We start from the raw sequence: 14335 nt of genomic DNA, 5'->3' as shown, positions 1-14335 counted from the left end.
TAGTAGGGGAACTTGCACGCCCCCTACATAAGCCTTGATTGGATATAGATATGCTCTCTGCTCGTGGCCTTGACTCCTGAAGTCATGATTGCCAAGGTGAGCCCTTGCATATTTTATCTTGTCTGATGTCTAATTTATTCCTCAATTACACAGCTGCCCCTTGGACCCACTGGAGGGGTGGGGGCAGGTACCCCACAGTGACCCTGCTGTTATTTGAAATAGCGTCCAGCATTATAGTGGCATACAAGACATCACAATAGACAAGCAATGAATGCAGGTATGTGTTGCTTAACATCCATTTGGAGAGTATCCAACTACATACAAGGGGTAACCCCTCCAAAACCAGAAGCATGCTGGGCGTAACAGAGCCTTCACACTATGTATTTTTCCTGCTAGGCAAGCATCAAACAACGTGTTCTGTGTTAGTGTATCCAGTGGCATCACCTAAGACGGTTCTCTGGCCACAATGAATTTTTTCATAAAAGCAATTTCACTCGAACATCATTTAGCATAATGGCCAACTTAAGAAAACAGTATACAGCTGTTTATTTGTTTTCTGCTCGGGGAAAAATGCCACAGAAAGTGTTGTGATGTTGAACACAGCTTACAAGGGCAATGCTAGGGGAAAAACAAGTGTACAAGTGATTTTCTAGTTTCAAAAAAGGCAAAATGCTAATTGATGACAATCCCTATTCTGGATGTCCATCAACTTCCTGAAGAGACCAAACTGTTGTAGTGCATTTGGAGTTTCTTACCCAGGCCAGACTGCTAAAACTATTGAGAGGTTCTGAAAAGATAACTAACAGGGGTGACAAAAAAGGCCTGATTTGTGGCAGATGGGGACTGGTTTGGCTACTATGACAACGCACCTGCTCACAGTCATCTCAGTGCGCCAGTTTTGGGCAAAAACCAGCATGCCTCTCTTCCCCCATGCACCTGACCTCAATCCATATGACTTTTTGTTTACATGCATGAAGAGGGACATGAAAGAACAGGGTTTTGATGACATAGAAGAGGAGGAAAAACAAAAAACGAGGTGGTCAGTCCTCCAAACATGAGTTTGAAAAATGTTTCCAAGATTGGAATGGCAGATTTGACAAACGTATTGTGTAATTAATGTAGAATACTTTGAAGGCGATAAGGTTGTTTTGTAAAAAAAACAACTTACATAGCTTTGAAAAAAATAATCGTTTTGGTTTTTTGGGGGGGTACACCTTCATATACATGTGGTCCCATAAGGGGGGGGGGAGGTACTGTGTTGGTTCCGAGGGAAAGTCCCTGTCTCCTTTCACTATGTGGGGCTGGTGTGCCAGCTTTTCCACCTGTATTCCCTGGAGAGCTTCATGTTTCGGCCTCAATCTCCCCCTGGGCCTCGGAGGTTCTCAGCATAGGGACTCTGGGTCCAAAGGACACACCCAATCCCGGTTTTTTTCTTGGTAGTAGGGGAGCCCTTTCTCAGGTAGCTTCCCTCACCTTTTATTTCTGTCTTATATGATAAAAGGTGATGCAGGTTTCACCACAGGGAAAAATACCTATCAGGGTTTTAACCGGAGCTAGAGCATTGCACACCACCCTAATGACGTCAGATCAAGGGGGGGACTACAGCATTGTAACCAGCAAACCACTGACCCAGGCGGCTTGATAGAAGTGTGTGCTAGTGGACAGTAACCAGTGTCTCAGTACACCCTATTCTCTTAATCTTGTCTTCCAGCTTTTACACCAAGGTCATATTCATTTTCCTCTAACTTTTATCATGACTTTTCCTGCTGAGAATCTGCCAGTGATTCCCTATTACCCGTGTCTGTGGTTTCCAGACTAAGTCAATGCTCCGTCTCACAGGGCAAACTCACAGGAATATTTTAGATTTGTGAGAAAATTACAGTAATATTCAACATCTGTCAGCCGCAATGAAAATTATTAGCTCAAAGTAGGTCAGTGTCAACATTAGATTATGTGGCTAATTCAGTCTTTCGAGGTGAAACAGTAGTGATAGCTGTTCAGTCTGATTCCAAGGTTTTTGAGAAGTTAAGCAGTCCCTGATGTTCTATTAGTAAATACTTGAATTTTCTTTAAAAGTTTTAACATAATTCACACATCTTATTCTCAAGAGTTCAACCATATTCAAGATTTATGTAATCACCACTATCATCAACCTGAGGACATTTCTTCTTCCTTGTACTATTAGCTCCCATTCCTGTTGACCTTCCCAGACATGACCCTAGGAAACCATCAATCCGGTGGCTGTCTCTATAGATTTAGAGGCTGGAGTTCATATGGCAGAAACACATCCAATGGATGGTCGGTCGCTTGAGGGCAAACAATTCTAGCCTTTTGAGCCAGAGTGGAGATGCTCCTTGGCTTGATGGGAAAGTAACAAAGATGAAGGATAATGGGCAGAAAGAAGAGAAAATGGAGAAGAGCAGAAAATGGTGGCCAAAGTTCAAGTCCGTCTGGCTTGACTAAGAAATCAAACATGGCCGTGGACTTCACTTGACTAAAGGCCCCAGGGCCTCGGCCAGGGCAGGATTTAGCAGGCAAAGCACACTACAAACAGAGTTGCACGCTTCATGCTGCGGGGACAGGCGGAGTCAGGCATCTACTGCTCACACTCCGGATCCTGGAAGATGGAGGCCAGTCACAGAGAGGAATCAAAACATTGTGTTCAGCCTTGAACTTGTCAACTTTTAGTTCACTAGTTCACTAGTGTCCCAGTGGGCATATTTAGGTTAAAATGCTTTTTTTTTCATTCCTCACTGTTACATTCAGAATGTTTTAAAATTTTTACAAGTCGTGCCTTTAAAAAATATTTTCAAATAATAAAAAAAAAGCGACTTCAATTTACAGCTCCAAGGCATATTGTTTCAGGTGTCATTACTGTACCTTCACCTCATTTATTAAGTCAAACCATTTCAAGCTCCTTCAAGCTCGTAAATTCACAATGAGGCATGGAAGCCCGACCAGGAGGGAGGAGAGTGTTCTGGGGAGAAGGGGACAGACAGCAGGACTCCTTCCTCCGTGGTGTCGCTTATGGAGCACCCGTGCTCCACTGTACAACTGTGTTCTTCCTGAAAATGTGAGTGTGATCATGCAAAGCCTCTGGCTGTGGCTGCTTTAGTCTCCCGAGGTGAATGGAGGGCTGTTCCGGGCCAGGAGGTCCATCCGTGCCTCCAGCCCCTTCGATCTAGCTCTGACCAAGCTGTTGGGAACCCCCGCTTCCAGGAGGAATGGCCACTCCAGCATAAACCTGTCCTTAATCCTACGCAGACGCTCTTTTCCTTCAGGGGATGGTGAGTCCCAGGTCGTGGCGAAGCACACGTCCTGAGGGGCTTCCCCGGAGGGAGCCCTGGGCCTTCATTCTGATCACATCTCTAAAAGCTGCTCCATTTCCTCAAGGGCGGTTGTAAAATCGTTCACTTTGTTGTTACATATGCTTTGCTGTTCCAGGAATCGGATCCTTTCTTCTTCCTTTGTCTTGAGTTTTACCTTTAAGGCCTGCATGGAAAGACATGAAAACACACCCACTGAGAAGCCGAACAGAACTCGATATCACACGACAACAGTTTCCATTCCACTCAGGAAACCATGGAAACAGTTCTTGTTTGCCTCTGCTGCTCTTTCAGAGAAAGGCGGGCCTTCTGCTCCTGTAACTAGTGACCAGTCCCGGACACTCGGCGGCAGTTCTAGCCTGTGCTATGGGGTCGCTGAGTCAGCATCGCCTTGATGGTGGTGAGAGAGATGCTGCTCTTGGGAACTGCGTCTCTATCTCTAGATTCCTAAACGTAACCCGGAGCAATACACTCTGACATGATTCAGCAGTCTGACGGCTCATTCAAGTCGTCCAGACCCACTGCCTGCTCCCTTGACCATGAGCCAGTGGCAGTGTGAGCGAGAAAGACCTGCAGTCTACTCACTGTCCCATGGAAGTGAGCTGGGCTGAGCTCTCGGTACTGCTGCGTGGACTGCTTTGCTGCTGTCTGCCCTTTCTGTCAACCTACCCTGATATACAGGGATTGTCCCATGTGTCCTGGCTGTTTCTCTAGAGAAGCCTGCCGAGCGCACCGTGTCCAGGTCCCAGCGCTCCGTTCGGAGTAAGTAATCTAGGCTGCCATACATTGCCTTATGGATGCCCTGGAAATGCCAACAACTCTGAGAGAGCCCCTGGACAGAAAAAGGAACTTCATGGAGCAATAGGTGAATCCACATGCATTCTGGGATGTAGTGAACAACATCGCCCCAATGTTGACTGGGTTTGGACAAATAGAGCACAGTCATATCAGAGGTTAATATTGGGAGAGTTGAATTCTCTGTACACTGAAACCCCAAAGTCAACAGTCACAAATAAACAGAAAGAGCGAGCCTTCCAGAAATCCACGCACTGCAGTAGCAAGCAGGTCACTGTGCCTCAGCGTGCTGGCTGCCGCTCTCTTACCTGTAACTCCTCCATCTGCTTCCTGGCTGTCTCATTAAACAGCTTCAGCTCATCTTGCAATGTTTCCAACAGCAACTACGGGCAAAGCACAATGCAACACAGTCCAATGAACAAATCCTGACGGGGATGTGGCACTCGTGTGAGTCTCTTCGTGCACAATGACAGCTGAAGCCGCGGACCCCCTGCTGAGCACCTTGGTGGCAGCGTGGCCCCTGCGGGGCTGCTGCGAAGCACAAGGAAACCCACCAGCCGCTCTCTGGGCGAGAGATGAAGCTGTGGTAGAGACGGAGTCTTGGCAACCCCGAGTCGAGTTGCTATGAGCTGGAACTGACTTGATACGAGGGGCTGGTCTTTTAAGCCCCTTCAACTAATTTACTGAACATGCACGCAGGCACTCAGTCAGCCCAGAGGTGCAGACAGACGGCGCATGACGATGAGGTGGGACCCCAGAGGTCAAAAGACAGAATCTCACAGAAGCCAAGAACCCAAGTTTACCTCAGGTTGGCCGAGGACTCGGGGAGGAATTTGGAGAAGTGCAGCCGCGCCCGTGCGGCCTAGACTCATTCCTGTCTCTCAGCCCAAAGCCAACTTCCAAGTGAAATAGGCGCTCTTGAGAATCCCAGCCCCTCAACTCTCTCCCTCTCTCATGGAGGACCACGGCCTGCTCCTTGCGGGGAACTGAGCTCAGAGCAGGGGCCTTCGAAGACTGACCGCCCTGCTCCGGCCCCTTGCCCCCCACCAGCCGCTCCTTTGCCCTCACCACAGAGTCTGTGTGATCCGGACTGGATTCCTGCTGCGGCCTCAGGGCCTCGCTCCCTGAAAGCAGAGATGCAGGACAATCAGCCGCGCGAGGAGAGCTCGCCTTCCACAAACCCCCTCCCCGCACGCGCCCAGGCAGGCACCTTCCCGAGGAGCACTGCAGCGGGCACCCGGTGCCCTCCCGCAGTCTCACTGTGCCAGGGCCACGCCGGCTTGCTCTGGGCAGGCTTGGATATAAACAAAAATGCCTTCTACTTTCTTCTTACCTTCGAGGAAATGCACTGTAATTTCTCCAAAGGAAATGTATGCTAGACGTTTTATTATTGTTATTACTGCCATTAGGTGAAAGTAACACAAACAGAAAACAAACTCACTGACACCCAGTCAATCCCGACTCACAGCGACCGGCAGTAGAACTGCCCACTTGGGTCTCGAGGGCTGAAAGTCTTCCTGGGAGCCCAGTCTTCTCTTGCTTTTGAGAAGCAGCTGGCAGGTGCATGGTGAGTAGTTCAAACCGCTAACCTCGAGTTAGCAGTCCAACTTGTAACCCGCTCTTCCACCCGGGCTCCTTAAAGACCTGCACACGTACACAGACGTACACTGTCGCCTCGTTATCAGTCCCTCTCCTGGAGGCCTTCCACTTTTTCATCGGCCCTCTCGTTTACCACGCATGAGCTCCTGCTCCAGGCACTGGTTTGTCCTAATAACATGTCCAAAGTACACACTGAAGTCTCACATTGTTGCTTCTAAGGCTGGATCATCTATCAATCTATACATGGATATATAATGTGTGTATATATCTTCTGCTTCCATAAACATTAGGATCCAAGTGAAAATGAGATTCTTGATAACGATGATCAAGATGCTGCTTACTGGTCGAGCTGGAAGGGCTTTGTTTATGTGGACGTGTAGTCCATTCGGAAGGCTGTGGTCCTTGAGCTTCCTCAGCAGTGCTTTGATTTTAGCGAGCCAGATGCGTCATCTGCACACGGCAGTTCTTAAACGTCTTCTTCCTGCTGCTCCATTTTTCCTCATATAGTCCAGCTTCTCCATTATTTCTCCAGCACACACTGAGTAAGCACGGTGCAAGGAGACAATCCTTAGGCGTGCCGTCCCTGGCCCGAGACCAGGCAGGATCCCTTTAAGGGCAGCCAGGGTGGCAAAGTGAGCTATGAGTTGGGCCGAGAACCAGAAGGTCACCAGTTGGAAACCACCAGCTGCTCTGCAGGAGGAAGATGAGGCTTTCTCCTCCTGCAGAGTTCCTGTCTCAGAAACCCACATGGGCGGTTCTACCCTGTCTACATGGTCGCTGCGAGTCGGCACCCACTTGACGGCAGTGTTCGTTTCTGAGTAGCCCTTGTTCTCTTAGATGTACTTCTTAGTCTGGAATTCCTTTTTTCGCAACATTATCCACAACTTATTATGATCTAGTCAAATGCATCTGCCTGGTCAATAAAGCACAAGTAAACATTTTCCTGGTCTGGGTTAACTGTATCATTCAAAGTCAACACTGCTTTATGTAAAGGGGGCTGGGTCCCCTCTCTCTGGCTCTGCTACGGACTCTGCTCTCCAGGAGCAGGGGCAGATCAGGGGTTACATTTCAGCACAGGGATGCTGATGGTTAGCCAGGTTTTAGGAACCCTTGAAATGGCATCATGTCACCCTCTTCCCACTGGGCAGAGTTGGCAGGGTGCTCTGTTTGAAATGCCATACCTGTTGGGCCCACATGGATGGCATTGTGTTCAGAAAAGCAGAGCTAAATCACTCTCTCTAGAACTCCCTAGAATTCTACTAGAGACACCCAGCAGCCCATGAGGGAGAAAGCAGCATATGAAACGTTTAGGGCTTTGATAGGCCCCTTGCCCCAGCGGACTGCCAGATGCTGGCCAGTCACCAGTCCGGATCCCTCTCAGGCAGGCACACAGTGTCTCGGTCTCTCACCTGGGCTGATGCCCTTGCTCTCCAAAATGGCCAAACAATTGTCCTGAAACTTCTCCAGCAGCTCCACCTTCTGAGTCAGGTCTTTCAGCTCTCCCTGTTGGGGTGCCAGGCAGACAGGTCAGGCCTCCTTCCCCTTGGGGTAGTCATTGTTTCCCTGGCCCCCAGGCAGCCACAGCACAAGCCTGGTGTCCTTTATTTCTGGCCTAGTGGACCCTGGGCATTACCCAATGGCTCCTGCCCAGGGGACATCCCCAAGCTACTGCGTGCATTGTCCTGGTGGCAGCTGAGGGCAGGGGGCTGGTATGTCTCTTACCTGAGTTTCAGTCAGTTTCAGGTGCAGCTGCTTGTTGACTGACTCTAAGAGCTGGTTCTTGTCCTTGAGCTCCTCTTCTGGTTTCTGCTTAATCAATGGCTTGTAGCTGTAGTGACAATTGTAGGTTACCTGAAGGGTCAAGGCCAGGGGCTGTGGAGTTACACACACAGGGGTTTGAACCCTGGCTTCATCACGCGACCGTCAGGGGCTTGCAAGTCCGTGCAGCTTCCTCATTTCCTGAATTAGGGCAACACCCATGGCTCACAGTATTAATTAGGAAAAACAGATGCAACAATGCATCTCCAATCTCAGCAGAGCAGGCATGCTGAGTGCTTAATAAGTAACAACCTTGGGTGGTGGAATCAGCTCAGAGGCCGACTATTCATTGAGACTGGCAGCCTGAATCCACCCAGAAGAGCTGCGGAAGAACGGCCTGGCCATCTACTTCCTGAAGAGCACAGCTTGGAAAACCGTGGAGCAGTTCCACATTGTACCCACGGGGTCACCAAGAGTTGGAATGCCCTGAAGGAAATTTCACCCACCCCAACCCCTCTGAGCCATGAACCCACAGCGAAGGCCCCCACTGCTGCTAGTGGGCCAATTTTCCATCAGCACTGGTCCTGGCAGGGTGTCCAGTAAGCTCATGCCTGGTTCGCAAGACAGCAGCATCACTGATTCTTGCTCAGAGAGGTTCTCAAACCTGCAGCCTCACTCATAAGAAGCTCACCCAAGTTTCCAGGAGTGATTCCAATGTACAATCCCAGTCCAGTAAGGACAGACACACCCCACCCCACGACGACAGCCAGTTTCCTGTCCCCGGATGCTGACTCACCTCTTCCTGCTGTTCTTCCTAATGGCAGTGTCTGCAGCTCTCATCTGCCTGGAGAGGCAAAAGCAAAGCAATGAAGCAGCAAGCCCCGCTATGCGTGAGGAACAAAGCAGAACAAGAAGCCGTGTTTCTGTGTCTGAGGTCAGACGCTAAGAAAACAGCACACAAGTGGGTGCCCGGAGGGTCTGTGCAGACTTGTGCTTTATCACAGACTGAGGAGACAGGCCACTTTCCTGACCACCAAACCCACCAACCCGGCAGACCTGCGTCTGCCCAGGAAGGCGTGGTCACCTCAGGCCAACCTTACTCACATGGGAAATGAGAGCTGTGCTGGGGACGGACTCTCCCCCTCTGGAGCAAGACTAGACTAGACTCAGACCAAAAGCCTCGGTTAAAAACGAGGTCCCACATCCCATCCGTGTCGTTCCCAGCGGGTGCTTGCGCACGGTCCTGCCGCTGGTACACTCTCTGGTCTTTGCGATGTCTCGTCGGCAGAGCAGCGTGGAGGAGCCTGAGCATCGACTCAGTGGTGCCGCTCTGCTCGACGTCACGGATTACAGGCTGACCCTTAGCAGGTGGCTCAGGCTGCTGGAAACCCTACTCCCGCCTTCTCGGCACTGAGAAATTTCTAGCAAGATGTCCTACCTGGAGACCAATGATCGGCTCTTACCCATTCTCTCGCCGTGCTTTGATGACTCTTGTCATCTCGGCCTCCGCACCGGCCGCATGAAGCAGTTTGGTAGGGTCCACCTCTTTGGTCTTCACGGGCAGCAGACTTTTAGATGTAACTCGAGACTGTCTGTCTGTAGAGGGAGACAAGAATATGAAGGCGCAGGGAGCAGGACCCCACAGCTGCAACCTCACAACAGCGGTCTGTTCCTCGCTGTCTTAACCCAGTGGTTCTCCAGCTTCCACCTGCCGCGGCCCTGTCAGGTGGTGGTGACCCCCAACCCTAAAATCATTTTCGTTGCTACTTCATCACTGTCATTTTGCTACTGTGATGAATCCGGCAGCCCCTGTGAAAGGGTCATTTTACCCCCCAATGGGGTCGCGACCCACAGGTTGAGAAACGCTGTCCTAACCCTTCTGGCCAAGCTGTCTTGAAGATTAGTTCAGAAGAGAGACTTCGGGATGAACTGCAGATGTGGCTGTTGGGTGCCACGGAGCCGGGCCCTGTCGCCCAGTCCCGTGCCTTCCTCGCAGTCACCGTTCTGTTGAGCTCATTGTGGCAGCCATGAAGGCAGACAGAAACCAAAAGGCCTTTTTTAAAAGTGACAGTGCAGACGGAGTGAGCAGAGGAGAGATGCGAATGTGGAGTTGAAGAGGGCAGACGAATGACTGAAGGGGAGGAAGTGTGGAGGTCAGCAGGGCAAACCGCTGCAGTGCAGTGACCGACGTGGCATGGCTCTTCCAGCCCGACCTCCCTAACCTCCCCCCCAATGGCTGGCTGGGCCCAAGCAATAGGGCGGACAGACTGTGGGACTGGCCAGTTTTGCGGTCCAAGCCATCCCAGAAGCAGGAACAGGGGTCTCACTGCCCTCAAGAGCCAGGAGCAGAGCGGGGAGGGAGGGGAAAAAGAGGAGCTGATACCAAGGCATCAGATAGAAATGAAATGTTTAGAAAGAGATGATAACAACATTTGTACAAATACGCTTGATACAATTGATGAAATGAATGTTATAAGAGCTTTAAGAGCCCCGATAAAATTATTTAAGAGGAAAAAAAAAAGAAGCCAGGAGCAGAGCATTTCTGGGCAGAACCTCTTCAACCCTCTCCAGGTCTTTGCCCTTTAACCTTGCCCCGCTGATGAGGGTGACACGTAACCTAAGTAGTTTCAAACGTGCAGCTGGTTGCCAGCATTTTGCCTTGTTTGGGAGAGGTGGGGTGGGAGTTTCCTTTTGGGCATGTGTTACCTCTTTAAACCTTAGTGTTTTGAGTGGGTAACATAATGCATGTTTTTTACAAAGCTAGAAAAATAGCCAACACAGGCCAATTGGAAAAATGTGGATTTATATTCCTGCTGTCTCTTAGTCATTCTAACACCAGCCACCGACATGTGCCCGGCCTGATCTCATCACTCAAACCCAGCTCACTACAAGTTAGGATTCTGTCCTTCCAGCCCTGGCCACATAGGCGCTCACTAATTTTTTCTACTAGCTTACACTCACCCTCAACCACCCCTAGTTTAGTAATTTAGAATGGGAAAATTTTACACACACACACACACAACAACAAAACAACTCACTGCTGTTGATTGTGACTCATAACCCTGGAGGGCAGGCTTAGGCCCCTACCCTGCTGCCCCTTTGGGTGTCCAGGTCTTTATGGGAGTAGAGGGCCTCATTTCCCCCAGGGAGTGTCTGGTAGTTCAAACAGCGGACATTGTGATCAGTAGCTCAGTGCATTGTCCACTCTACCATATGACCCTAAGCAGGGGACGAGGTTAAAGGGCAAAGACATGAACACTTTATCTTGTTTGGGGAAAGCTGGTCAGTCCTCACTGTACAAAGGGCAACTGAGATCTTAAGAAAGAATGGCGTTTGGCTCCAGTTCCTCCCACAGCTCTGAGGCAACAGAACGTGTGACCCTTTGGAGAAAAGCCCATTTGCCCCACAGATCAGACCTTTTTCTGGAGCTCATCAACGCGCTGTGATCACGCATCTGGGGAGGGGTCACTCACAGCTGGGCACAATCTCTGGGTTCCCTAGTGGCTGAAGTTTATTCAGCGCTACCAGATGGCTGACAATTCCAGATCCTACACAACGGCTGTCCATGGACCACAAGTAAGGTGGTCTTTTATACACGCCTCCGCAAGCAGTCTCATATACACTGGTTAGTCTGACCCCTCTCTATTTCACTTGAACAGGTACTCCCCCAAATATATGTTAGACTTAGGACACTGCTTGCAAGCTAATGGTAAATGATTGCCAAGTATACTCCCTGAAGGCAGTCAGCTGCCAGACCACTGCAGGTCCCACCACAAGTCCCACCCTGCTGTTAAGGACAATGGGTTACCTCTCCCTAAAGTCTGGTCCCTGTAGGTGGGGACCCTACTGATAATGGTTTCTATGGAGATTCAGAGACCAGGTCAAAGCTGCTCAGTGACAAAGTTAGGCTGCCATCCTGAATCTAGGATCCGCCCATCTTGTCACATGTATACCCCCAATCCCTCCTCTTCCTATTGCATATATATCCCTAGACCACCCCCTCTCATTGCTGTATAACCTATACTGCAACCCCTTCCTGTGACGTATGCCTTTACCTGTAATTAGTGAGCTTGCACACCCCGCAAAGATATGTAAGCCTTGGTTAGCAGTAACGATTCTCCTTGGCCTCTCTCCACTGGCTCATCCTCCTCATTCCCCTGTTCCCTTTCCCCTTGTCTTCCTTAGCCTCCCCCTCTCTCCTGCCCCCAGTCTCCCTCCAAGTGTGGCTGAGGTGAGCATGCTACTATGAATTGTGACTGACTCCATAATTTCAATCTCTCATGTTCTCTCTGTCTTTATTATAATCTTTACATATATTTTAACCGTACAGTTGCGCCTCTCGAATCCCCGATTAGTTGTGGGGGGCTGGCCTTTCCCACACACTAAACCAATACTATATGAGACACACAGAAGGTGTCAATGTTGGGGGAAGAGAGACCTGGCCCAAACAATAAATACTCTCCCCGTTAATTGTCTCGAATCTAACGGGGAATGGTGCACAGGATAGGCTTTTGAGGTCAGCGGGGCAGGTCTAACGTTTCACCAGGAACCTAGCAAGCCTTGTTCGCAGGGCAGGATGCTAAGGAGAGGAAGGAACGCTCCCCCCCCCCGGCCCGTGCCTCCCGGCCCCGCTACTCCAGGCTCATCTGCAGCGAGTGGACCGCGTCTGGAGTCGGACACCCACCTGCGGGCAAGGCGCCATTCAGCACCGAGGGGGGCTGCAGCGCGTACACTGTCTTCACCACGCTGGTCATGGTGACGAGGTGGTACGGCGGGGCTCTGGCGGAGGCAAGGGGGCGGTTAAGTAACGCTGGGCGGCGGGGCGCACCGGCCTCCCGCCCACCCGGCCGCCCCGGCGGGCAGCTGGCGATCCCGGCTGGTGCGGGGCTCGGGGAGGGCGCGGCCTGGCCGGCCGAGCAGCCTTCTCTGGGAGGGTCTGTACACTTGCACTTGGCCCCAAAGCCCCGACGCGATCTGAAATGACCTCCGGTCCAGCCCAGGCCCCGTCCCCGGAGCACCGCACCCAGGAGCTCGCTGCTCCCACGGGCAGTCCGCCTCGATCTCTTTCAAAAGACGCTCCGAAGCAACGGCCGCGCAGCCGATCGCGTCCGCCGCCTCCGTTTCAAACGGGAACTTCCGGTGGCCGGGCGTGCGTGCGTGCGTCCTGCGTCCTGCAGGCTGCCATGTTGTACGGAAGGCGCTGTCCCGGGGGAGCGCTTTAGGAGTTGCCATTCCGTACGGTCAGGTCAATGGAGGCGGGAGCCTGCGGTTCCCGGCCACTGGTGTTGGAGCCCGCAGGTCTCGGCGGGGTGCACTTTGCAGGTCTGAGTGGAGCTAATGGGGCGCCCGCGTCCGACCCTGACCTTGGGACGCACACGAGGTCCGTGCTGTCATAATCCTCCTCATTATTGGTCCGTGATTGTTAGGCACATCGCACTGTGCCCGACTGCCCCGAGCCCAGGTCTTTGGCCCGCACAGAGCTGCCCGTGGCGAGGAGGAGAATGGCAGATAAAACACTGGCCCTACCTTTGATAGCACTGATCCCCTATGAAGGAGAGATTCAAAACAGCCTCTAATAAGCAGGGTAGAGTTCTCAGAGACTTCAAGTTTGCCCTGGTCATGCACACCTTCACTCAAGTGCGTCCCACAGAAACAGGTCCATGGAACAGATATGCTACTGAGTTTTTACGGAGGACCTCGAGCATGCCAATGTAAAAGCCAGCCAGTTTCCTATGTTCAGACTCTCCTTTTGATACTAATAAACTGGACACTGCTCAGGAAAAAAAGGATTTAGGGCCCTTACTGTGAAACCATATAGATCATAGCCTTCTGCAAGCCTCAAACTTACTGCCGTCAAGCAGATTCTGACTCATGTTTGGTTTCCATGCTGTATATTAATTCATTTCATTCCACAAATATTTACTGAATACCTGCTTGTGGGAAACTAACCCAGGGAAATATGGCGGGGAATACATCCCCTAACTTGTGACAGGGAATCTGGAAAGCTGGTATTCCATGGTAGGAAAGCCACCTGTTTGGTAAGTTAGAGAGGTTAAGTCCAAGTACATTATCCTGCTTTAAATATCGTTCCCATGGATTCTCCCCTAACAGCTATGCTGCCTTAAAGTGCGCACATGATTGATTTGATCTCCGCACAGAAGCAGACATCCTCTTGCTCTCTCCTCCAGCTGTGTCACCCGGACCTCTCATACCTTCCCCCAATGCAGGTATGAGGTTTCCTCACCTGTGAGCTCAGGGATCTTAAGATCCCACCCACCTTGTGACACATGTAACTATTGACTACGCATGTCTTATGGCTGCCTATAAATATCCCAAGACAGTAAAAATTTCCTCTCTCCTCTCCCACCTCCACATGGACCATCAAGAGGGACTGGGTTGAGCACGCTACTATGTGTCTGACTCCTTTATTTTATTCTCTCTCCTATCTTTCCTGTCCTCTGTGACTTGACTATGATCTTTATATTATAATCATACAACTGGGCCTACTGACCCTTCGGTTGTTAGAGGCTGGTTTCCTCTGACACCTGCTGCATTGCTATTGAACACACAGCCTTCGGTATGGATATGACTCAAGTTGTGGGGGAAAGGCCAGCCCCCCACAACCAATCATGGGTTTGATAGGTGCAATTGTACGGCATATATATATAAAATAAAGTCATAGAGAGCATGAGATAGAGGAGAGATTGAAATAATGGAGTCAGACACATTTCATGGTAGCATGCTTACCTCTCCCTCACTTGGTGGTCCACGTGGAGATGGGAGACTGGAGGACAAGAGAGAGGGGGAGGGGATGGAGGACAAGGGGAAAGGGAATAGGGGAGCGAGGACTGGGGAGA

General features: G+C 50.8%; 1 protein-coding gene across 1 annotated transcript; it reads right to left on the bottom strand.

The window, feature by feature from the left end:
* Positions 1–2856: 2856 nt before the first annotated feature.
* On the bottom strand, positions 2857–12710 carry KNSTRN (kinetochore localized astrin (SPAG5) binding protein). The gene is made up of 9 exons (XM_075531418.1): positions 12502–12710; positions 12163–12257; positions 8942–9074; positions 8275–8322; positions 7443–7548; positions 7130–7223; positions 5190–5245; positions 4430–4504; positions 2857–3492 (listed from the first exon to the last, which is right to left on the bottom strand). The coding sequence occupies exons 1-9, from the start codon at positions 12708–12710 to the stop codon at positions 3361–3363; spliced, it is 948 nt and encodes a 315-aa protein (XP_075387533.1). The 3' UTR covers positions 2857–3360.
* Positions 12711–14335: the final 1625 nt, after the last annotated feature.

Source organism: Tenrec ecaudatus, chromosome 14 (assembly GCF_050624435.1).
Source record: "Tenrec ecaudatus isolate mTenEca1 chromosome 14, mTenEca1.hap1, whole genome shotgun sequence".
Lineage (NCBI taxonomy): Eukaryota > Metazoa > Chordata > Mammalia > Afrosoricida > Tenrecidae > Tenrec > Tenrec ecaudatus.
Note: the sequence above shows the minus strand (reverse complement) of the source record. Positions and strands in the feature narration are given on the sequence as shown.